Here is a 26972-nt window from a genome sequence, read left to right as displayed (position 1 = left end):
GAGCTTCTTACAAAAGATGATGGAAAGATATTTGTGTTTAAAATACATATCACATACAAATTCTGTAATTACAATTACAGGCGGTCCCCGGTTTACGACGGGGGTTCCGTTCTTGCGCCGCGTCGTAACCCGAAAATCGTCGTAAGCCGGAAAATCGTCGAAAATCGTCAAAAATCATAAGAAAACCTTACTTTTAATGCTCTGGGTGCATTGAAAACGATGTAAACTGCATTATTATTGAGTTTTACATCAAAAAAACCTTCAAATTATGATTATTCTGCCGTTTTGGGGCCATATTTCTTCCGTCGGATCGGCGTACGACACGTCGTAACCCCGGAACATGCGTCGTAAGCCAGGAAATAATTTCTGATGAATATACTTGAAAAGCGTCGTAACCTCGGAACGTCGTAAGACGGAACCGTCGTAAACCGGGGACTGCCTGTATATCATTATTATTACTGAATATTATTGCTGCTTCAGCTACATTTATTTTGTAGAAGACTTTTTCTATTTTCCTCATTGCGGACTTCTCTTCATTGGAGGTGCGTGCTAACAGCCCGCCTATATTTGTCATTTCATGAGGAAAAAGTCAAAGATCTGGATTCTGCTTTTTATATATTCTATACAGTTAGAATATTATGACATATAGTTGCTAAACACTTGTTGCCGCGACGTTTCGACAGACTCTTCTGCCATTCTCCAGCGGGAGCTGGTAGAGGACTGGTAGGTTGCATAGGTCCTTCCGAATTTATACATGGGCTTCAGCAGGGGGTTATGGACAGCGAATGTTGATTGGTTGCAGTCGGCGAAGCTCGATCCTGACAGATCTTCGCAACCTGGGAATATCACTCATTCCAGCATTCCCATTGGCCTGCCGTTGCGTGATGTCATGCCGACTGACATCATCGGTAGTTTGGCTGCTATTGGGTGGAGGATGAATGATGTCATTATTTACTCTTGCTGTTGTAATCGGGAGGTTGTCTCGAAGGGCGCCTCGCTCATCAGGGGCATCTCCATTCTCAGGGTTGTCATTTTCGGGTATTCGTTGGACTTGGTGGGTGTTCAGCATTACTCTTCTCGAATTTGTGGATAGGAGCCATGCCTCCTGTGTTGTATTCATTGTGGGTTTTCTCTCGGCAATGAGGAGTGCCTCCAGCAGGCGCAGACGTCAAGGGTCGATGGTTCTCCCAATTATACTTATATTTTGTATAATACTGTCGTGGGAGATGGAAATATTGTGGGTAGCATGGGCATGGTTCATGATGGCATCCTCCTGGGCGTGGCAGGAGATCCTTTTTGATAGACGCATTGTGGTCATTCCAATATAAACGCCGGGGCATCCTCGGACAGGATATACAAATTGGTAGACCACGTTCTTCTGCTTGAGGGGTTCTCTTGCTGGCGGAGAGGGGTTATTCTTCATCACGAGGTCACGGGTGCAGTGGTTCTTGTAATAAATTACAAGATTTATTTTCTTACCGTCTTCGGTCGGGGTGACGTTTTCCATGACGATTTTCTTCATGGAGCTCTCTTCCTCACAGTACTGGAGATGCATCCGGGCCTTATAATATATCTTGATGTCATCTTGGGGGGAAGGTTGTGTGCTCTCACTGCTATACCATTTTTCCAGGCCAGTTCGAATTTCTTTGTTGACGAGTTTGTTGGTGAAACCATTATTCACCAACATTTGTGCAGCATGTTCAAATTCCTTGTTAGTGTCCTGCTAGGTGGAGCAGTGGGAGAGGACCCTTCTAATGAAGGTCCTGACCGTCATATTCTTAAACCTAGCAGAGCACTCGCTATCTCTGTTCAAAATAAATGCAGCTGAAGCAGCAATAATATTCAATAAAACCCATTTAAAAGAGGATCTGCTGCCAAATTATTATTATTATTATTATTATTATTATTATTATTATTATTATTTAATCATTAATATTCAAAAATTAGTACTTATTATTACGTAAAAAATTTATTTATTATGCAAAACAAATAAACATATACATGTACTATAAAAATTCTCTCATCTCAGTAGAGAGAGAGAGAGAGAGAGAGAGAGAGAGAGAGAGAGAGAGAGAGAGAGAGAGAGAGAGAGAGAGAGAGAGAGAGAGAGAAACTATTGCTTTATTATTTAATGTTATTTAATTTATACATAAAAGCTTGAAAACTTAAAAATTATATAAAAAATTAAACAAACACTCTTGCAGGGTTTCTCAGTATTCACAAATGTTTGCATGTCTGTGAAAAACTCATGTATGACAATTAGTTATGTTCCAATGAAAAGTTCGTGTGTCTGTGAATTCTCACAACACGAATCGCACAAGTTCAGGGTATTACTGTACTTTTTGGATTCTGGGTGGACTGGAATGTAAAAGTATGCATCTTCCATGTCTATCATAACCATCCAATCCTCTTGATGGATGGAGGACAGCAATGACTGATTGGTTTCCATTCTGAATTTTGTGATCTTAACAATGAAATTCAGAGTACATCCAGGGCAGGTCTCCATCCTCCTGATGACTTGGGTACGATGAAGAGGCGGTTGTAAAACCTCTTCAGGCTCACGTCTTTCATAATTTCTATACCCCATTCCTGAGCAGAGAAGTAACTTCCTTTAATCGGGCTAAAAACTTCTACACGCCTACAGAGTAGGCTGTCAAGCTGATGGTTCTGCACCCTTGACTTCTTTTCTCCAGAAATGGAGAAGTCTTGTTCCCACTAAAACACAGAGGACCAGATCCTCACTTGTTAGAGGAAGACCTGGTAGAGGACTTGTTGACCGGGCACACTGCACGGTGCTTGGTACGTGGTCGGGACTGAAGCCCCATTCCACCACCACTAAAGGGCCGCTGCTGCAAAGGAGAGGCCACCCTTACACTGAGGGATGCCGCAGGCATCTGACTTGGCTGCTCTGAACGTTTAGTGGACTGCATTAGCAAGTCCTGGGTAGTCTTCTTCTGAAGCTCAGAAGCTACACACTCCAAAGTAGCCCTGGGAAAGACTTCTGAGAGGAAGTAATTCCCTCGGTGGCAAACTAACACCCCCAACTCTTCTTCTTCAATATGCCTGAGGCAGAGAGCTAATTCTTGTGATCCCTCATGAACCACCTTGTCCGCACAGGACAAAATTCCTAGCCAGTCTGTAGTAAAATTGTCCAGCAGAGCGGCGCAACCGTGTTGAAAGGGAGAAGAAAGTCGGATAGCTGAAAAGGAAGAACTTCAATAGGGAAGTGTAAGCCAAAGTTGGTTGGTCGTTCTCTTGATCTTCCTCTCAGGATGAGATCAAAGAACTAGCTAAGTCCTTTTGCTCCTGAAGTGCAGTCGAAGGCTTCTTTAAAAAGTCAAAGATGTTATCGAGACGACGACGGATTGGATCCAGAGAAGAGTTGCGCCACTGGAACACTGACACTGGTCGAAACTGGCTGTGTTGGGCATTCAGGCGGAGCGGTATGAGATGCCGAACGCTTATCAGGAGGAGGCGCCAAATAAGGCGGAGGGTGAGGCAACTGAATCCAGCAAGACGTCACAGAAGTCGCCAAAACCGATGAACCATCAAAGTCCTGAGAAAACTCAGTTACAGTCTGATCTGGCACAGAACGCTTCCTAGTAAGAGGTTGTTTAGCAGGGCGAACTGATGTAGGACGATCGGCGCCAAATGATGGTCAGAGCATTCGGCTTGGACAGCATCCTCACGTCCATTCGGACACTCGTAATCCACTGCAGCAACGGACATCACTGGGCATTCAAGTGCTATCAAACGCTCAAAACGTACTGTAGTATAGGTAACACCAACTGGCCTTGACGCCAGCTGACCGCCTGGCACCAGATGAGCGATCACCTGCACAGGACGATCGGGCACCAAACGGTGGCTGGAGTGCTAGGCTCGGAAAGCACACTCACTCCACTGGGGTGCTCATAATCCACTACATCAACATACATCACTGGGCATTCAACTGCTACCAAACATTCGAAATATACAGCAGTATCACCAACTGGCCACTTGACGCCAGCCGAACGGCTGGCGCCAGACATGCAACCAGCCATAATACTGCCTCCCCTCACTGGGTGCTCAGCTGACACTAAACACAGGCCCACCAGGTGCTCGGCTGATACTGGCCGATGGCTGATCAGCGCTCTTCTAAAGCGAGAGCTGCGGTACAAGCAACTCAGGAGACATCGGAACGCCTGCCTGGTCCCAGAAGCTGCAAGAAGGTTCAGAATTCTATCCTAGATCTCTGGAATGGTTACACATAAGCAAAGGATTGCGCTCAGGAGCTCCTGACTTTACAACAGTATGACTGCTCCTCCTGCCCACAATGGAATCGGGGTCCCTCGCCTAAACGGCGTGCACACATACCCGGAAGCCTTTTCAATGGCTGTCCATCAAAACCTGCGGACAGCAGAATCTACTGAGAAGTAACTACCTGGAGGGAAAACCCCTACGGACTCCCAAGGACCAACAGTATGCCTCCTCCCAGGTTTAGGGTAGTCTGAGAGGGACTAAGTTTAGGAGATCCGATAGGGCCAGATAGCCACTTTCCAGTGGCTGTCTGTCATTACCTAGGACTGGCAACAGGCTTGACCCCACCGACCTACCTTGGATGTTCAGTTTGCCTCCTCCCAGGTTTAGGGGTCTGGCACGGACCTAGGTCTAGGAGCATCAGTGGGACGAGAAGTCACTTCCTCCACTGAAACAACACTTGCACCATTTCACTTATATGATCCCAATGAAAGCCCCAAGTTGGGTCATGGTATCTACAAGAACATTAAATTTCTTATCTGCCCGGGATTTGAGGTTGGCTAAGGCACTGGGCTCAGAAGGTAGGAAGCCAGGTAAAGGAGTTACAGGTAGAGTGAGGAGACTACGAATTGGGGAAAAACATGTCACAGAGTCAAAGAAACAGCCACATCAGGAGAATGCAGCAAAATAACTTCACCTTTAGCAGGTGCCTTTCTCTCTTTGAAGTCTCGCTAAATGAGAATTTAAAGTTATCCACTTCCCCTGATCCCATTTCTTACACTCATCGCAGTTAATGTCAGGGGAACTAATTGGTCCTCTACAAGAAGTAGAGATAGTATGAGCGTCATACTAGCAGACGTTAGTCTCGTCTTGCAGCCCTTGCTACAGTACCTAATACTCAAACACTCGAGTCTGACATCACAATCAGGGAAATAGCTAAGCTAAAATAGATTAGCACTACCAAAAATCACAATGTACTTCACCAAAAGTCGCCGATGTCAGCAAACAACCAGTGAAAACAAAGTAAAAAAGAAAAGCTGCCCAACAGCAGATGTCAACAGTCGATGAACGGCAGGAACAAATTGAGTACCTGAGCTGGTTGTACCTATTCTTCCCCAAAAGTGGGTGGGGTCTGTTACCTACACCAATACAATATGAGTGCTACTGTGAAACTTTAAAAGACCTGAGCTGCTGCAAAAAGTAGGAACTAATAGCAATGTAATTACTTGGTAAGTTACTTATATAAAAATATACTATATACAGTAGATTTAAGTATACAGCAGTGATTGCCAAGGCTGAGGTGGCTTATTAGGTATATACTGAGAAGGGAAGAAAAACTTTAAGCAAGGACAGCAGTATATACAGTAGCAAGAAAAACACTAGTATTAAGATCCACAAAACCCTAGTTAAAAACTCAAATGAAGATCTGGATTGTATGAATTTAAGCAAAATGTGCAAACTAGTGAAAGTTTTAATGAGCACATCAGAGGTAAAAGTTTGAGGTGAAAGCGAGGAAGAATGAGGCTGCTGTGAGGGTGAATCAAACCCAGGAAGATGGAGCAATGAATTTTTATTGGAATGGAATGGAATATAGAATTTTGGCCAAAGGCCAAGTGCTGGGACATATGAGGTCATTCAACGATGAAACAGAAATTGAAAGTAAAAAGCTGTGCGGGGACCTATGAGGCCATTCAGTTCTGAAATGGAAATTGAAAGTAAAAAGGTGTGAAAGGTGTTAACAGGAGGAAAACCTCACAATTACACTATAAAACACTTGTTAGGAGAGGGTGGAAAGGAAAATGGAAGAAAGAGAATATGAAAGGAGGTACAGTAAAATGAACAAAAGGGGTTGCAGCTAGGGGTCGAACTGACACTGCAAAGAACCTTAAGTAATGCCTACGGTGCACCACATGAGGTGCACTGAAGGCACTAACCCCTACAGGGGAATTTTTACTAAAATGAAAGAAGAATCGAAGCATCTGATTAAAATATTTTTCTGATACACTACTACATTAGCAACATGCATTAGCTGTGCACAAAGAAGTGTCAGCTGACTGAACAGATGGCACCTTCAGGCTGAAAATGCCAACTAACCTCATGGATAAAAACTTGCCTGTACAAAGCTACTTACACATACTGTACAATATCCTGAAGTGGGCTCGTTATCCATTCTTCATATGCTGTTTTTACCAAAAACCATCCTCACTTCAGTTATGAAAAATGCTAAAGAAAAAACACACTCCCAAAGCTTTATCACAAACAGATATAAAACCTACCTCGGTCACTTTCTCTTGGACTTTGACCTCTGGATCAAGGATAAGTGGGAAGACGCCCTTGATCCAACAGACAATTACATCTTCATTTTCTGGGTAGGCTTCTACGAGCGCTGACAATGAAGTGATCATCTGTTTCCTGATCATGAGGGCTGGGTCACGACAGTGTTCCATGAGCACCTGCAATGAACAAGTTGAGCAAAGAATAAAGAGATTCTTCTCTGAAATTAATTTGGCAAAAGAATTTCCATATCTAGATTCTCAGAGGGCTAGCCAAGATTATTTGCTCTTAAACTGGAGATATTCTAGAGTATTGGCTATTAAATAAGTGGAGATATATTCTAGGTCGCTTGCTCTTAAACCAGAGATAATCTAGATCATTTGCTCTTACACTGGTGATAATCTAGATCATGTGCTCTTAAACTGGAGATAATCTAGATCATTTGCTCTTAAACTGGTGATAATCTAAATCATTTGCTCTTAAACTGGAGATAACCTAGACTATTTGCTCTTAAACTAGAGATAATCTAGATTATTTGCTCTTAAACTGGAGATAATCTAGATTATTTGCTCTTAAACTGGAGATGATCTAGATTATTTGCTCCTAAACTGGAGAAAGCCAAAATTGAAGAGGGAGACAAATAGTTAGCAAGAAACTAAAGGGAACACAAAGAGACCATGCAAAGAAACTTGAGTACTGCCTACAAAGGGCTATGAAAGGACCATTGTGCTGAAATCCTCATGTGTCTAGTTGTACTGCCTTCTGCTGTTCATTTTCCTCTTTATTCCCTTTGATTTTGTCCAACTTACATTTTTCATTTAAGAGCAGATACTCCACTTAAAATTATCCCCATGAGATTCTAGAAAAGTACCTTGGGGATCCCATTAAATTACTAATTAACAATAAAAATCATAATAAAGTATGTAGTACATTAATATATACTGTATGACTTGTTAATTTGCTAGTTACTGTACTTAGACATTTTTTCTCTTTAACATTTCAAAAATACCAGTACCTGTCTGGTATGTTACACACTATTCCTAAGCTTATAAAAAAAAAAATTTATTTTCAATGCTCTTAAAGTTAATAGCAAAAACCACTGTTTCCTACTGAGATAAACGTTCAAACCAATATGATTACAAGTGAACTAATATGACCATGTGGCCCCAAAAGGGGACAGAACTTTCAGTAATCACAAATACTATGCAGGTTTTGTTAAACTGATAATTAAGCCATCATTCATAACAAAGAAGATTCTATTAAACTGCTTGGTACACAAGACTTTTTACTCCATCTAAAGCAATATTGTGGATAATTTGCCTCTTCTAAGCAGTGTTTTGGATGCTAATGCTTAAGTTTGCTGGAGAGCTACTTCAGAGTGTTAGGTACCTCAGCCTTCACTTGACTGACATTTCCAACTAATGTTTATATACTGCATATACCTTCTGCTGTTTAGTTTACTTCTTATCTGCTTATTTTCTCCTCTTTGCTATAGTTTCCCTTTTTCTTCACACACGAGCAATATATGCCGTGGAAGTTGCCTTAAGTATTTTATGGCAATGACGTCCTCTTCTCAATGAACAATACGAGTCAAACGTTATTTATTATAGTACTGCTCAAATATATATTAAACTTTTTATTTAATCATAAGTGTGGATAGACACAGTGTCAAATTGCAAGAAAAAGGCAGTCTGTACAGTACAGTACCAGTTTTTTGCCTCTGAATCTACTGTAAGGACAAGTTTGCAGCAAGCTAACAATAAAGATCAGGGGTACCAGATAACAACAGAGATTGGAGTGTTTACAAGACTGACCTCATGAGCTGGTGCAGAATAAATCAACATCAGGAACAGTGGACCCCTTAGCTGAAGCTAGGCTAAGTGGCCCAGGAACAATTGAGAACGAAGAATCTCCAGGAATATTAGGGGTAGGCCAAATCAACTTAAGGGTAATGCAGTCCAAAAACTCTGTCAGCATACCCAGAGCAGCCAGCACAGTAGGAGCATGAGTGGACAGACCAGGAGCACATGCAGATGATTTACCATGGAAGACAGCTGCATGCATAACTGAGCTGCCACTCTCAAGAGTGCTTGCTTGGACACTTTCTCTGTGTGCTTAACCCCTCAAACAGCAAAGCCAGGGAAGAAACACAGCAGGATGAGCAGAAAAAGCAATGGGGACTTAGACATGAAGGACTCAAATATGTTTGGCAGCATCAAAAGTGGGGAAAGGTGGGATTTCCACACAAAGAAACTGGCAAGCACTTCTTGGCCTTCCTACACCTCTTCCCTTTGCAGGAGACAAGCCAGCACTCCTTGCAAAGGCAGTGAGGATCTGCAGTAAAGGGAAACACAAATCCCCCGTACACTCTCAACCAACACATCTCCATTGTTAAGGACCAAGACTCCTTATTCTGCATAGCGTCCACACTAGAACTGCTGAAATGTAATCATTAATTCAGTTTGTTTCATCAACCAAGGAAAGAGCAAGAAAAGTTTCACACAAGTTAGAGGACAATGTAGCAAGACACCTGCACAGGATGGCAGCCAAAGGAAAAAGTGCTGGGTTACTGACATGTAAATGGGCAGTACAGTACCCCCACCGCTCACCTACCTACCACACATTAACCACCTTGATACCAAACTTTAACAACCTATATAAGGGTGATGACTTGAATTCCTATAGGAAACTTCATATGCAATAGGAAATGGAAACTGTACAATGAAACTGCTAATTTTTTCAATTTTTAACAAAAACCAAAGAATGCAATTCTGGACTACAGTATTTATATATTACATCTACAAATGAGCTAAATAACTTTTCTTCTAATCTACCTTTCAGTATTAAGGCTAATTACAAGGTATTGATATGATGCAGTACTCATAACTTTTTGTTTGTGTTACCATAATTCTTTCAACTTACTGTTCAGGTTTTTAGTCTAATGTGCAACATATTTTCAAGTTTCTAGACTGCTGTGCAACATACTTAGATATATTTCATAAATAAAACATGTATGTACCATTATTTATCATGAATAATTTTTTACCAGCAGTTAGCTTCAGCATATTCTGACTGGTTATGATGAGGATCATATAAATCTATTAAAAATCTGTTAAAAATAAACAAAAATAGCAGACCGACAGAAACTTCCGTAATGCGAGGGATGGATCAAGCCATTGACTTCGTGAGCTCTCAGGTGGAAAGCACCGGTATCATCGTTGCCAGCTGCCGAGTACCTCCTTCAATCGCTACACAAAGCCAGGAGAAAGATATGTCCTTAGACACTTCTTCCTTGGGAGAGACAGTACTAGCGAAAATGTCGACGACATCCAGGTTAAGAATGTCAAGCCTTTTCGGAAAGTACCACAGCTGCCTAATAGGACAAAGTAACAAATGATCTGGATCATCGACACAAAGTCCAAGGAGGAGGGGAACAAGAAGGACTCGAACCCGACAATATATGCCGATGGATTCACAGTCCACCTACGACATCCGAGGAGTCGAGGTATGATCCCCATCCCTGTTCTTCCATCTTCTATGCCAAGGCTAGAGCAAGATGAGAGATGGTCCTAAGAGGGCACATCTCTATCCGACGACTCTCATAAAGGCGCGTGCAGAACACAGGACAGGAACCCTAAACGAGAATCACATGCCACCCAGGGAACAGTTCCCTGGGACAGCACGACCGAAGAAGCTTCTCGTCCATAGCTAAGTCTCGAATGAAGAGAAGAAGGCTACTTCAGATAGAAGACTAGGCCACAAGGGCCTAAGTTCTTCACAAATGAAAGGGAGAGAAGCAACCCTTAGCAGAGAAGACAAGCAAGTCCAGACTTGAAGAGCAACTCTAACCCGAGAAGAAGTTCTGTCAACAACCCCCACCAGTGAAGACAGATCCAGCCCCTGGGACAATGTTGCTGAGAACTTCAAGAGATATCCAGCTATATCCGTTGCCGCTCGGCGAGAAAGCCTGTACTTGCAAGGAAACCTGGAAGGTCTCCCAGTCTTGAACACGCAGGATGTACTGCCTCAAGAACTGCTTCTTGTGTAGCTACTACAGGAGGTTGGGTCAAGCAGAACTCTTCTTGATGCCTTGGCTATCAGTTCGGGCAAAAGGCGAAGTCTTCCAGCACTTGTCTGTAACTTGGGGTGAGCAATGCTTGTGAACCCCTAACGAAACAGACAAATGTGGAGGGGAAAAACATAGATATTGTATTTCCCCCAAAAAAGAAAGCATGCCTCACCGTAGCAGCCCCTGGTCTGGTATGAAGGAGCGAGAAAAACTACTGACTTGTTGTCCAGAGAGGCCACAGAAAGACAGTACGGATTTCTCAGTCGAGCAATCTCTTCATGAATCTCTGTGAAGAAAAGAGTGAGCAGCACATTCCGTCCCGATCACTCAAACCCGAGGCCAAGCTCGCCTACCAATACACCCCCACTGGGAATGCATCTGGTTAATTGAGCTGTCAAGTGCACTATAGAACACTCGAGTACCTGCAAATGTCGACATATGAAACAGGAAGAAAAAATTATTACCTCTTGTTTGTTGACAAATGCCACTACTGTGGTTTTGTTGTTCAACGAAACCACTGAGAGTCACAAAACTCATCATGAATTCTCTGATGGCCAAAAGGCTCCCCTGAGCCCAGGATGGTGATGAGAAGGTACTAATCGTCTTGGTCACAAACATCTTCAAGACAAAATCTTACAGGTGCGCACCTGTTCCTCGATCGGTTAATCCAAACATAGACACACAATGTGAGGGGAATATGCAAGCATATTCGAAGGTTTCTTCAATCAAGTATTAACCTAACTCTTTCCTCATACCTTGAAGAGGAAAGGATGGAGGAATGGAAGCAGACCTCCATTCTCCACCATGGGGAAGCTTCTGCAAGATGACAGGATACCGAGACAATTAGCTCTGGCCTGGCTAGCATTTCCCGAACAGGGAGCACGGGAGAGGAAGCGGGATCAAAGTTCGATGAAAAGAATTGCCAAGACCTAAGGGAAATAGATACTTCTCCTGAAGGAATCCACTCCCAGGTCTCGGCAATGTCGCTGCCAGCTCCAGACTCGATAAGTATCAGTTCTTCCAGGCATCAACAGTAGGAGAACTTCTTCCCGGTCAATACTTCTTCCTCTCTTATGGAAAAGAGGGTGGAAAGAGACACAGTTATGTGCACTTTCCTAGAGGGGAAGAAGAGGGCTATGTGTTCCGCAATCTTCCTCCAAAGCCTGGGACTTCTTAGGAGTTGAGGGGGCTGGCTTGAACTCAAGGTCGAGTCAGGATGACTAAGACCCAAAGGTCTTGGCCACTGTCCAAAGGACAAGGCAGTGCCCTGGTACGTACCTTAATTACCGAGGTATCTAGCAAATCTCTGAAAGAGAAAGGCAGAACCAAGTAAAGGTTTGTTCCTAAGGGTCGAGCCAACTCGGGACTTACGAAACCGGAGATCTGAATTGGACAAAGTCCTTCTTCTAGCACCAGAATTGCCCACAGAACTGCAGTCGGCAAGAACCTCCGAGGCAAGAAGAATTCATATTCTGCTGAGGCACAGGAGAAGCTTGGTGTCTCGACCTGAATGAACTCCTCTGAGAAAAGAATTCATCTGGTCAAGAAAGACGCGGTCCCCGACACTCTCGGCCCCTCGGGAACTGCAAGGGTTGTGAGTGATGAAGATTAATCATTGGGGAGTAGCGGTCCTGTCCCGGGGATCCTCACGTCAACGAATCGGCACGAAGTTCTCCGAAAAAACGAGGGTGATTGCAACTTGAAGAGGAAGACCCTTGCTGTTTCCGAAGCGTGAAACTCCTCTACCTCTCCCCTTGGAAGGAGGCCTTGACAGATCCCCATGAAACCCTCCTCGGCTACCTGGTTGTACTACGAGAGATTCGGGGGACCGACAGCCAAAGCACGCCAGGCAGCCGAACTCCAAAGATAAGTTCGTCGGAGCTCTCTCTGTCCATCTCGCGCCTCTCGGAACAACCGTGAGGGAAAGAGAACAGGTGAGGAGAAAGAGTACCCCTACCTGTCCTGCCAGTAAGACCAGCAGGAGAGGCGGACCGTGAGCGATAATCAAACGAAGGAGATTACTGCCACACGGGGGAAGGAGAGCGCTTGTGCCATGGCAATGCGCTTTCCTGGAAAAAGCAGAAAGTTCACTCAAACAGACCCGAGAACCCGATTCGGAAAAACTGAGTGGGGCCGAGACGAGACGCACCGAACCGAGCCAATCACGCGAACGTGATCCGATGTGGCGGAATTCAAACCCACAAACAAAACAACAAACAACACTCACCCTAATCTTCGGTTGCTGGAGATGGATAAAGGCCGCCGTAACAACCACAACCGCAAACAACCACAAACAACAAGGAAATACAAAAAAAAAATGGAACACACACAAATAAACAGCACACCAACAAGAAGACCAACAACTCCCAGAAAAGCATACGACAAAAACTGTCCCACACAAGAACCACTGACCGGCACTAGCTCTGACTAAAGACTCCCTCTAAAACCGAAAAATCCTTCACATATCCCACAGACAGACAGCGCCGTAAACAAACTAACGACCTCATCCCTCTTCCAACAACCAAGCACTCACTTACGACAATTACACACTCTCTCTCTCTCTCTCTCTCTCTCTCTCTCACAAAACGTTGGGAAATGCTAAATAAAAACAAATTTATTCATCCTCTATATTTCTCCCCTTTTTAGCATTTCCCAACCAACACCTTTCACACCTCTTTCAAATCGCCTTCACGCAACACCCACGGATGCTCACTAGCAGGTCCTCTAGATCGCGCGTTCGCGGGCACGCAATCATTCTCTCAGAATCACTCTCTCTTCTAGCAACATTCAAACTCACATCTTCTCCTCCATTCTCTCTCAGATTCACGCTATCTTCTTCACTATTACCACTCTCAATTTCATCCACAATCTCATCTATACCCTCTAACTCGTTCCCAAATACCTCCCCAATTCTTCAACTAACCCATCCCATTCGCTCATTGACCTTTCCAATTCTTGCAACGATTCATTCATGCTCTCAATCACTCGTATATTACTGCTACGCTCTCTTATTCTTACACTTTCGCTCACCTCCAACCGTTCACTAACCCCTACACGTTCAGTCAACTCAGTTATATCAAACCCACATATGCTATACGTTCTATCCATACCATCCCATTCATCCGTATTACACGCTTTATCACTCATTTCCACTTTGGCACTCACACCCCTATCACACAACTTACGACCATTCAGTTTACTTACGTTCTTCCCTTTCTTACGTTTTTACCATACTCTATCAAAACAAATTGCTGATCCTCCATACACAAGCTCTCATGCATACTTGGTTCACCCACATTCGATTTCAACCATTTATACACCCCATTCTCTCTCACATATTCCGGTACATCCTTCCATCTACACAATTGGTTGTGATGCGCTCGCATTTCTCTCACACTACCATCTACACATACTTCCCCTACAACATAACTAAGCCCACTGGGACCAACTTCCAACACTTCATACGGACCCTCAAATTTTTCACGCACTTTATTTACATTCAACCGCCCTTTCTCGATTACTTCTTTCAACACTTTCTCGCCCACCTTGTAACTTTCAAACCTTTCATGCGCCTTCTTCCATACCTCCCTATCATTCTCAGATAGACCCAATCTCGGTCTCACTATCTTTTCAAAATTTAACACATATTTACACGGAGACATACCAATACCCTTATGCACGGTGGCGTTGTATACCTTTCGCCCAACGCTTACATCCCAATCATTATCACATTCACTCATCATACGTAATATCTCTGTCAACGTTCTCACCGTTCGTTCCGCCAATCCATTCGCACTGGGCATATACAGCGAGAGTACACATGTTCTATGCCCCAATCACGCAACATTTGCTCAAACTCCCATCCAACAAATTCAGGCCCATTGTCACTCAACATTCGCGTCGGCTTGCACACACACATTGGCAACATCACTTGACCCACCATTCTCGCCACAGTCTCACTCTTTTTGTTCCGAATCGCTACCGCATATGCAAACTTACTCAAATGATCTACCATTACAACCATTCCCACATGTCCTCTAGCAGTCACAGGCAACGACACACAATCAATCACAACCATCTCAAATAACTCTTTCATCTGCAATCGCAACACAGGTGGATTCGCATGCACACTTTGATACTTACCCTTCTGACAGTCCGCACACGTAATCGCTACATCCCCAATTTCTAACCATTCACACACTCTTCCAACCACTGCTACCCCTAAATTTCCAATCCCTCTTACTTCCCCCTGACAGTTCCTAATCTCACACATATTCCTCAATTTCTCACATCCATTCTTAAATATGACATTCATACTACACCCGGTATCTACTAAGGCAATCAATCTTACTCCCTTACAACACACTTGCACACTCATGCACTCGTCAGTCTTTCCAGCAAAACCTCCCTCATGCAACAACCCCTCACGTACATGCATCACACGCACCGCTTGCATCCTGGAGGATCCACCCATTTGAACCCCCTTCACACTCAGTTTCCCGAATTCGCTGTCACAGTCACCCTCTTTCGTCTACATACACTTGATACATGCCCTTCCATTCCACATTCGTCACACTTCGCTCTCGGTTCTGAACACATTCTCGCATAATGCCCATTCTTACCACAGTTGCCACATATTACATTCACTCGGGTACCCCTACAACCATTAGCAATATGACCCACCTGTCCGCACCTGTAGCATTTAACCCCCCTATCTTTCGTACACTCCCTTACCAAATGTCCCGATTGCCCACACAGAAACACGCTCCTAAAGCCCACCTACACTCATTCTTTGTATGTCCTTCCTTTCCACATTTAAAACACTTCGCTCGACTTCCACTCACCGACCTTCCCCTTTGTACACTACTATCCCTAACCCGTCCAACCCGTTGTTCCCTTACAAACCCATCATTCATCCTCCCAGGCACCTCCACATTACTTGCTCTTACACTCCTATCTATTACACTATCGGCCATTCTCATTGGGCCCCTCAACACTGCATCCCTAAAGCTTCCGAACTCTGGTACCCTCTCATCTACCCCAGCCCTTACACTTACACTTCTGCTCTCTTTTATAACCCTGTCAAGCTCATAATCTTCTACAATTTCCAAAATTTCTCCCCAAGTCAACCTTTCATTCGTCCATCTTTTCTTCTCCTTCCGCTTCAAGTTCACAAATTCTCTAACTCCATCTGGCACTGTCCCTAACAACTTCCGTACTAACTCCTTACATTCATCTATCCCATCATCCCCAAACTTCTTCCTTGCCAACGTCTCCAGCCTACAAGCATACAGTGACAAGGTTTCCCCAGCTTTCATTTTTGCCTCATCAAATTCATTCTTCCTCTTATACTTAACACTCGCTTTCATACGCCTCGCTTGCTCAACTAGTCTAGCTTTCACCTTGTCATACTCAACATCCCCACACTCATAATAACCCTATACATATCAAGCAAAACCCAGTCAAATATTCTCCTAATTCTCGTGCCCACACTCTCTTACTTTCCCCATACTTATCCTGACAAAACCTTTCATACTCCCTAAAGAAATCATGCACATCCCTACTTCCATACTCATTATACTTTTCACACCGGGTACCTCCCTCACATACATAGCCTTTCTCACTTCTTTCTCACTTTCACTCTCACTTTCGCTACTTTCACTCTGTCCTTTCATACCCTCTTCCGAATACAAAGAGTCCACTTCCGCACTTACATTCATCTTACTCATTACACTCTTCTTCCCCCTCTTTTTATCCACTTTTATCCACTCGCCTTCATCCACCTCACTATCACTACTGCCTTCACCCTCTCCCTTCTTTCCGGCCTTTCCCACTTCCTTACCCTTCTTACCAGTTTCCTTTCCCTTTCCCTTCTTCCCTTTTTCTTCCCCTGACTTATCCTTACTTTCCCTCTGTTCATTCCCTTGCTTTTCATTCCCCTTTTCCTTACCCTGCCTCTCATTCCTCGTTTCTTACTTCCTACTCCCATATCACTTTCATCACTCACGCTTCCATTCACTTCTTCCTCCTTTTCTTTCTCTCTTGCCCCTTCACACGTTCCAGAGAACCTGCCTCCAACAGCCCCTTCTCCAAAAACACCCTTGAACATACCTTTCACCATTTCTTCCACACCTTTCATCATTCCCTCCAACTTTTTATCCACCCTCTCTTCCATTCTCTTTTCTGACTCTTTCATCTCCCCTTTCATTTCTTCTTTTGCACTTCTTAGCATTCCCCCCATCTCCTCCAACTGACTCCTCAACTCCTCATTCTCACTCCTCAGCCTCCCATTCTCCTCCTCCAGCCTACCCTGGAGTTCCCTAGCCACTCGGAGTTCCTCTCTCAGTTTCTCTATCTCACTCATCCTGACCTCTTACTCTCACTCTACCCACCACAAACAATCCTAACGGCTATTATACAACAGCCCCACGTTGGGCGCCAAATTTATGTGGCGGAATTCAAACCCACAAACAAAACAACAAACAACACTCACCCTGATCTTCGGTTCCTGGAGATGGATAAAGGCCGCCGTAACAACCACAAACAACAAGGAAATACAAAAAAAAATGGAACACACACAAATAAACAGCACACCAACAAGAAGACCAACAACTCCCAGAAAAGCATACGACAAAAACTGTCCCACACAAGAACCACTGACCGGCACTAGCTCTGACTAAAGACTCCCTCTAAAACCGAAAAATCCTTCACATATCCCACAGACAGACAGCGCCGTAAACAAACTAACGACCTCATCCCTCTTCCAACAACCGAAGCACTCACTTACGACAATTACACTCTCTCTCTCTCTCTCTCTCTCTCTCTCTCTCTCTCACAAAACGTTGGGAAATGCTAAATAAAAACAAATTTATTCATCCCTCTATACCGACTAGGTGGTATGCAGTGGACTGGGAGGCAGGTGGGGTGAGCCGAGCTGAGCCGGGCCAGTCCCGCAAGTGCGACACTGGACAGGGCAGAACTCGTCTGACATGAACTAGCGCTAGTTTCCCGAACTCTAAACTCCTTCAAGGCCGAGGCCCTTTGAGAAGAAGGTTCAAAGGGGAATTCTGTGTCTGCTATCCTGCATGCTTGAATCCTAAGTTTCCAGACACGAGGATGAAACCCGGCCAAGCAACCAAAGCAGCTGGCAGGCAGTATGGAGACACCTGGCATCTCAGTACCCAGACACCTGGGTGTCTTGGCACTTTCTCTTGTCCTGTGCCTCTCGTCAGGAAAGCGCTTGCGATTCATAGAATTCGAGCGACCCACGAGACTCCTAAAACTCGGGAGCGGCTGCTTTTGTTTTCCTAAGAAATCGAAAAGAGCCAGGCACGGAACCAGTCTTAACGCAGACTTCCAAGACTGGCAACGAGGGTGCAGCCTCGAGAGGCTGCGCTCTCGTGGCTCCCGAAACGCCAGATCCCACAGGAGAATGTGAATCAATTCCTGCCTGAGGGTGGGAACAGCCAATGAGAGAAACTTGTCTCCCAGAAGAGTCAGTCCCTTAGAAGTCCCGCAGGACTCCCGAAGGGAATCTCTTCCCTGCTTCTTCTGGTGTTTGAACCGATAGGATCGAGACACCAGACTGGGAACCCGACCGAGCACTGGTAAGCACTCAGGGAGCACTTGTGGTGCTGGCAGGAAGAGCTCAGACACCTGGCTGCCTCGGCCCTTTCTCTCGCACTGCTCCCGAACTGGGCTGGGGAAAGTACTCTCCAGACCAGATCGGGATACTCGATATTCCATAGAATCTCAAGCACTCGGAGCGCCTCACGAGCGAGTGCACGAAGCAGCCCCCGTCTTAGAGGCGGAACCTCTAGGACTGGGAATGGGATCGCAAACCGAGGTCTGCGCATCCGCGGCTCCCAAAACGCAAAACCCAGGGGTATGCCAATTGGTTTCTTAACCCGAAGGTTGGGAAGAGCCAACGAGAGGCCCACTGCCTCCTCGGAAGGAGGCAGTCCCTAGACGTTCAAGGGTATCAAGGGTAAAGAAGCAGCCTTCCTCTCCTTCAGCTGACAAAGGTCTGTCCAGATTCTGGGACGCCCTTGGACCTCAGGAGAGGAAGGGAAGAGGCAGCAGAAGACGAAATCAAAGATAAGTTGAAGAAGACGGCGTCTACTTCCACAGGGCGACTTCCTTCACCTTCACTCCGACATCTTCTACAGGCTGGTGGAGACACATCGTAACCTCCAGCCCAGCTAGGCAGGAACACAACAGAAGCGGCCCAGGACACGACCACCAGGAGAAGCAACAGGCACGATCAGGACAGCCGATGCAGGAGCTACGGAAGTGGTTCGGAAGGCAGGAGCTACAGCAACGGCCAGGAAGGTCACATGAAAGTCACCAGCAGCGACAGGAACGATCAGGGCGGCTGCAGCAGGAGACCAGGAAGAGCTCCCCAGAGACTGTCGTCAAGTCAACAGCAGCACAACACAGGAAACAGCAGGAGCAGATGGACCACAGATACGCCACAGGCAGTGCTACGGCATACATGAAGGCCAGCAATGACAACGATCGATCCACATCGGCAGGAACAGTGTCGGAACAATCCTGACGTGGAACTGTCATTCCAACCAGGTACTGTGGTCGGTTCCGAAGCGACGAATGAATGTTGGGACTCCATCATGCAAGATATCCCCTGAGATATCCAGCCAACTACTGCTGCGTCTGCAATGCTCACTGTCAACCTGAAAGAAAAAGCAAAGATGATTAGTAGAGGGACACTCCTCTCACTAAGAGGGGAACTTCCCTATGCAGCGAGAAGAGGTACTCTAGAAGAGGTCGCCCAACTGGCCCCCCGCCCCCAAGTCTTCACCTGACGGGCGAGCGAAGAGGGCAAAGGAGAGAGATCTCTACTGAAAGAGAGATAAGGAAGAACCTATGGGGAAAGAGGAGGATGGAGGGGAGGCCACCATGGGCACCATGGAAGCATAACTTACAGACGACGCCCACAACCTCCCACCCGCCCCACAACTCTCTAAGTGCAGACGGTGAAAACAACACTCAGCACAAGTAGGAAGGAAGAAGTCATGCCCTTGTACACGGAGGGCGGGAGCCCAGGATGAGAAGCGAACTCTTATGTCCCGATCAATGAAGGGGAGAGAAGATATTACATCCCAATATATCTCTGATTGCACAGGGGAATGCCCTCAGTATCTAAATAAAGGGCAACTGGAAGAGAAGCATTACCACTCGGTTACGCTTCTCTAATACGCCCTTGGCCGTCAAACCCAAGACACAGCGCAGAGAAATGGCGGCTTATGCAAGATTATCACAAATTGTATGTTTGTATTAATAAATATCAAACACACGTAATATATACACAAAAATACAGAAAGATCCCACCGGGATAATAAGAGCTTAACGACAGTCAGGCAGAGAGATCCGAAACCACGTCTGCAATGCATGACGGCCGAAAGCAAACTGGAGTGTTTACATCTGGGCAGGCGGGTATTCCCGCCTACCTGGCGGTAGTTACTGCCTATGCTGAAAGTAATTCCTAATGTAAAGGACCGATGGTTTGTATATCGTGTCAGAACAATAAGAAAGTTCAATAACTCATTCTAGTAACTGTTTGTGAACAAAACCTGAAAAGTGCTCTATGATAAATATGGCAATGTCTCAACAGTAACAAAAGATAACATTTCTGCATCATGCAAATTATCACTGACTATTCATCTGCAAAAGGAGTCACACTGAAGAGAATGTATTTAGCATTAAGCATATTACTTATAGAAATATAGAAATAGTCAAAAGTTATGTTTTATTTTTCTCACTGAACCTACACTAAAATTATACCAAAATCATTCATAACTGACACCTAAAACCAAGTACAGTACTTTATGAAAAAGAACCACTATTAACTATAATTGTAACAGGATTACCCTTCAAGCACAATCACGACTGACATAGTAAATTGCTTCTTACAGTTTGCAATGATATTTCAAAACACTAAATGAGTTAGCTTGCCTGAAGGATTTGTTCCTACATAAAAGGTAAAAACTGAAGGGCAACAAAGTTTTTGCAATTTTTCCAGTTGTGTAAGTGACTTAAATAGAAGAGAAATTAAAAAAAAATTGTGCAGCTTGGTAATCTAACTGATCAAGCAATAATAATTAACTCTGTCAGCGTGTGCTTTACAAGGCAAAGTGTAAGCCAAATCCCTACGTAGACACGGTCTTATAACTCATTAACATCGTACAGCATGAGTGTATAGAATCTACCATCACTGTCACTTATTATAAAAACATTTTTAATAGTCACAGCGGCCCTTATCACTGCAGGTCTCGAATCCAATTATGAAATGAAGATAATTTGGTCTCATAAGATTTAGGCTGTCAAGCCAGGCGCTAGGACACTTTCCTACTCATGCTAGGGGTGAGACTACCACTAAAGAGGCATAGTGGGCCAAATGGTAGTCTCACTACCATGGGTTATTTTTCGTTAGACTCCAGCCACCTTCTACATTAAAATTTATATTTTTCTTGAATAAAAGACATAAAAACTACAAACTTCTTCTCTACGCATTATCTTCGCAAATGATTAATAACAGAGAAAAAAAATACTAAACTTACATAAGTTGCGAGTTTTTTCTAAGTCCATTGTTTATGCTTTCACTATTAAGATGGGTAGCTCTTGTTACGTTCGTATGTTTGTTTTCACTCCTGATAAATGCGCATTTTGACAATTTTCGCCTACATGCGCAATGACTCCACCCACTAAACAAGATTCTTCAATTAGAATACAGTAGCTGTAGTAAAAGCATTACTATTGGCACCTGCTTTTTGCTGGACTTCAGTTGGTGTGTTTTACGACGACAACCCGTTTGCGCATGCGTTCCCCTCAGTTGTTCCTTATCTGTGCTGACCTACTGGAGTTGAATTTTGAATCGTCCAATCAGAATTCAGATATTTTTTATACAGTACTTTTCTTTCGTGTTTCCAAGGATGTCGTTGGAAAAAAGCCGGTTCAGACTGAAAACCAAGTTAGTGTAGCCATGGCTTCCAATTGTGACGGTTGTGCTGTAACTGAATATGAGGCTATTAGCCGGTTTTTTAAGAAAAATGACGAATCTGTACAATTTTTCATAGATCACGGCGTTCTTCCAAAGAAGGTGAAGTGTCCCAAGTGTGGCAAGGATTGTGTTCTACGTTCACCCTGGTGGTGTTGCTGAAACATCAGACTCCGAGTAGTAAGGTAAGGAAACAAAATCTAGTCTAGAAGTGTCATTTTTTAATGCAATGCCTAATTGCTAATGTCCTGTGACCCCTGTGGCAGGCACGCGCAGCGCAATATTACCACTTGCCATATATACGTGCCTGCGACAATCTTTAAAAAATGCAAATAAGGCGCGAAGCGCCGTTTTGCCGCGGCGTACTCGAGACTACCCATTCCTTTTGCATACATATAGAGTAAGGGGGCAAACTATACATTTGCGCGAGATATCATCATCAGAGCACAACTAAACAACAAAAAAACTACCAGAAAATTTGGTTTTCCATGCAAAAACGGCTGGCTGGAGTCTTCCGAAAAATTACCCTACCATGTGCTGGTATGAATCTCACTAAGGAGACAGAGTACATCCTCATTCATCAGGCTATTCATCTGGATTCGAGGCTTGTAGCGAGTGCCACAGCCTATGCAAAAAGTGAGGTAACCAAATCGCTAACAGATCAGTGTAACTTTAAATAGTACTGCAAATCATATAGTATGCATATACATAATACAGTAGAACTTTAAACTACTACCACACCCTTCTAGATTTGGCAACTTCCAGTTTATGTGCAAAATGGGCACCATGTTTAGTACCAGCCCCTTGGGGATGAATGTAAAACATAAAACAATATGGACAAATGACGGTAAATATTTCGGGAACCAGGCCGCGGTAGTAGCTTCAAATTTTACCCATAATACAATACAAACCTCTAAATTCTTGACAGTTAGCAATTCTTTGTCCAGCTTCATCAAATTCTCCAACACCTGCAAAGCAGACCTGCGTACAATCGCTTTGTCATCAAGCGCACGCCGATGGAGCATGGAGACCATCATAGCTGCGTTTGGCAAGTCAAGGTTTTCCTCCCCTTCCTGCTCTAATGGCGACTCGATGTTGATGTTATTCTGATCGATGTGAGGTGTCGTGAACATCAAGGGGCGATTCTGAAAGAAAATCTGCTTCATTGCCAAAATGATGGTTGGATTCTTTGAATAGGTGCACTCTGCCAGCAGAGCTAAAGCTTTTGCACGAACTGTCGCCCCGCTGTCGCGGCACCTGGAGAAAATGATGCCCAAGAGAAACTTGTGGGACAGAACATTGCGATCTGGAGGAGCTTCAACAGGATGATCCACGTTGACCTTCAAGAAGGTGCTGTCTTCGTTTCTTTGCACCCCACAGTCACTGTCACTGTCACTGGAAGAGTCTGAGGAGTCTGCCGAAACCGCTTTCCTTTCCCTTCTGGCAGGATGCTGCACCACCGGAGTTTCTCTGCCCTCCTCCACTCTCTCCTTTTCATCTAGCATCTTGGATATAACTTCCAGCATAAACAATCTGTGGCCTGCCTTTTCATTATGGGAAAATTTAAAGAACCACTTCACAAGCCGCGTATACAGCTGGATGGGAAGGTAACGCAATATCTCAACCACAGACTGAGCCGTCTTCTGACGAAATTCTGCTCTGTCTGGGACACGGATACAGATGTGTTGGATGAGGATATAAACTCCTTCGTGAGCTTCTTCTTTCACTTGTGTTAAAATATACTTGACAAAAATCTGGGAATGATCCCTAATAACACCCAAAGCTCGAGGCGACGCGTCCGAGCTACCTCGAGCGACCATAAGGATATTGTGCATGATATGTTTCATGATGAGGATGACAATTTTGCTCAACTTCCCATGAATAGGGTTACACACACACTGGAGAGCAACGTATGCGTTGTGCGATAAGGCCGTGACGGTGGACGGGCTGTGGCGACTGAGGAAAATGCCCTGGGCATCTTGCGTTTCGCATCGCGACACTTCTATCAAGACGCTGACGGTTTCGTCGAGGCACTCGGCCGAATGCTTCAAGGAGAACCTTTTGGTCAGCCTGAAAAAGTCATTGAAAAGAATATTCAGCGACCTGATCAACTTTGTCGCCTCAGCCTGTGACAACACCGCTGCCTGCGCCTCCTCCCCCTCCTCCTCATCGTCGTCACCTTGAGTGGAGAGTTCGTCGTGCGACTTCCTGCCGTGGCTTCCCCGGCCCCCTGACGGGCGGCCCCTCTGCGCCGACCCGGACGCCCCAACCTTCAACTTGGACGACAACTTGAACACCTCGATGGATTTCGTGTAGAGCACCGAGTGGAAGACCCTGAAGGCGTTGCTGCCGGGGACGCACAGGAGCAGGAAGTAAATACTGGAGGCTTTCAAGGAACACTCTCTGTCGTCTTCCTTGGCATTGTACCTCTGGCCCCTGTGCAGGAAGTAAAAGAGGAACGCTTTCAGGCCCTTGACGCTGAGGTTCTCCGACAACGCCACCCAGAAACCCGCCTGCAGTTCACTGCTCCCGTTCTCCTGTGGGCCATTTGGACTCGAAATATCCCGACTACCCGAAACACCGGCCGCTGACAGCCTCTGCTCTTCGTCGTCCGCTGCGTCGGTAGCTACACTGTCGACGTAACGTCGTAAGGATTCGATGGCGGCATCGAACAGCTCTTTGAAGTTGGTGTCGGAGTGGAAATCCTCGAATTCCGCCGGTAAATCCTCAACTTCGGTGAAATCCCCATCAATCACTACTTTAATCCACCTGTTGTCTAGTCTGTCGACGGAGAATTTCGTCAGTAAGTCCACCGTGTCGCGCATTTGCGCTCCTTGAATCACCATTTTGGCGGTTTGTTGTTGTTTTGAAAATCAAATCGCGACCTCGCCTTCGGTGACGTCATTGGGCGCTGTTACCTTTGTACCGGCTCACCTTCTCCTCTCGCTCCTATCACTATAATTCCGTTGAAAGGAATAGTTGCGTCAGTCGATTCGATTTCACATTCGTATTTCGGTCAGAATTGTTGTCTAAGCTTTACTAATCACCGGTAACGGAAATAGAGAACCAGTAGAATATATGAAAATATATAATAAAAATCAATTCGGCTGTTGCAGGTATTCTTTTGAACAGAACTTGTTAAGAGAGGGTCTCCTCCCTTTACATTATTATTATTATTATTATTATTATTATTATTATTATTATTATTATTATTATTATTATTATTATTATTATTATTATTATTATTATTATTATTGTTGTTGTTGTTATCCACCAAGAAATGGGCTCCAGAGTAAACATAGATGATGGAGGTGATGAGATGGTGGAGTAAACATGAAAAACTAATTACAGACACATTTCCCACGTGTTTATCTTCAGTCAAGAATAAATTAACTTCTAACCCACACCTGTTGGAAGTCCCCCTGGTCTAACACTAACGAGTTTCTGTGTGCCCTTACATTTGGTCTTACTAATAGAAAGATGATTGGTATAAATGCCAGTATTTCTGAGACCAAGTCCCCTAATCTGAGAAAGTGACTATTATTAAGCCTATTTTGAAAGGTGCTCTAGAAAGTTTAGACTATCCAACTCAAGTTCACACAGATCTATTGCCAATATGAAAAATGCTAGAGCATGTTCTTAATGAACAACTAATCGTTCACCTGGAAAGGGTAAATTCTGTATAGTCTGTAGTTAACGGTCTGTTGGAAATGATGGATGAATACACATATATGTTATCTCAGTCTTACTCCATCTTAGTCCGGCTTGTGATGCAGTTGTTCAGGAACTTGTAAAAGTTCTAGAAGTTCATTAGGATTGTTGATGACGCCTTATAAAGTAATTAAAAGACTACCTGTGTGACAGAATATTGAGTACTGACTGGAAAATCACATTTATCTTATAAAACACCTGGGTTTTTTTCAGTTACATGAACTTCTAAATGGTCTACAGTCTTAGGAACTGCTAATTAAACCTTCCAATATTTAAAAGACAGTTTATGTAACAGAAAATAATGTGTACATATTAGTAATTCATATTCTTCTTATGAAACACTGAGAAGAGGAGTACCCCAAGGAAGTGTGCTGGGTCCTAATTGCATATAAAAGACTGAATTGCCAAATGTACTACAGGGACATAGGATAAACCTCATGCTAGTTGTAGATGACACCCAAGTTTATTTCGCCATAAACTATATGAAAGGAACAAATAAGAAATACCAGCTTTAAGTAATGAATGATATTTAAGCAACTAAAACTAAATAAAGATCAGACAGAACTTATGTTTGGGGGGGGAAGAAAAATAACTTAAATGTCCGAGACCTAGATGTGTTGCTGGACATTAATTTGTCCCTTAATACTCAGATCAATAGTGCCATAGGAGAGAAGTGATAACCATACCTCCCTAAGTGCTTCCTGAAGGGTGGATACTGTAAGATTCTGGAGAAACAGAAGCAGGAAGATTAAATAAAACGAGTGGGAAGCGTCAGCATGAATTGGTCTTATGGGGGTTACATAGCCAGTTAACGAGGAGCTATTATACACTGTAATTCTATTTCCGGGAGCAATTTTCGAAGTAATATCTATTTCTATCGTGACACATTCGTCCAGCAGATTTTGCTTTTCGAATTTAAAGTAATATCTGCTGAATGAAATATATCTCGGTGAAAAATGGATAATTTTGAGTCCTAAGGAAAAGTTGGTTTTGGGTTTCTGTAAAATAAAACTATTGTGACGGCTTTGTCTGTCCGCCCGCACTTTATTCTGCCGCACTTTTTCTGTCCGCCCTCAGATCTTAAGAACTACTGAGGCTAGAGGGCTCCAAATTGGTATGTTGATCATCCACCCTTCAATCATCAAACATACCAAATCGCAGCCCTCTAGCCTTAGTAGTTATTATTTCATTTAACGTCAAAGTTAGCCATAATCGTGCGTCTGGCAACGATATAGGATAGGCCACCATCTGGCCGTGGTTAAAGTTTCAAGGGCCGGGGCTCATACAGCATCATACCGAGACCCCCGAAAGATAGATCTATTTTCGGTGGCCTTGATTATACGATGTAGCGGCTGTACAGAAAACTCGATTGCGCCGAAGAAACTTCGGCGCATTTATCACTTGTCTGTTATCATTATTAAGACAACTGAGGTTTTGATTTTGAAGGATAAAATTCGGAGATGGACAAAACTAAAAAAGCTGGTAGGCCTAAGTGAATGGAAAGTTCCAGAAGGAACAGAAAAAAAGAATAAGAAAGTAAGTAGCTACATGCCGTGGGCCCCTCGACGTATAGACAACAAACAAGACAATTCACTTGATCTTAGATCAAGATGGCCTTTTGTCAGCAGAAGATCTTATTCTTGGAACACCTGTAGTCTTGAACAACCC

General features: G+C 44.2%; 1 protein-coding gene across 1 annotated transcript in view; it reads right to left on the bottom strand.

Annotated features, from left to right (window-relative positions):
* LOC136829895 (condensin-2 complex subunit D3-L-like) overlaps positions 1–24538 on the bottom strand; it is a 66850-nt gene extending 42312 nt beyond the window's left edge. The window contains exons 1-2 of the mRNA XM_067089015.1: positions 22505–24538; positions 6513–6689 (exon numbers count right to left, since the gene is read on the bottom strand). Of these exons, the coding sequence (XP_066945116.1) occupies positions 6513–6689; positions 22505–24439 (2112 nt within the window). The 5' untranslated portion in view covers positions 24440–24538. The remainder of the gene's footprint in view (positions 1–6512; positions 6690–22504) is intronic.
* Positions 24539–26972: the final 2434 nt, after the last annotated feature.

Source organism: Macrobrachium rosenbergii, chromosome 45 (assembly GCF_040412425.1).
Source record: "Macrobrachium rosenbergii isolate ZJJX-2024 chromosome 45, ASM4041242v1, whole genome shotgun sequence".
Classification (NCBI taxonomy): Eukaryota; Metazoa; Arthropoda; class Malacostraca; order Decapoda; family Palaemonidae; genus Macrobrachium; species Macrobrachium rosenbergii.
This window is presented reverse-complemented; position numbering and strand designations above follow the sequence as displayed.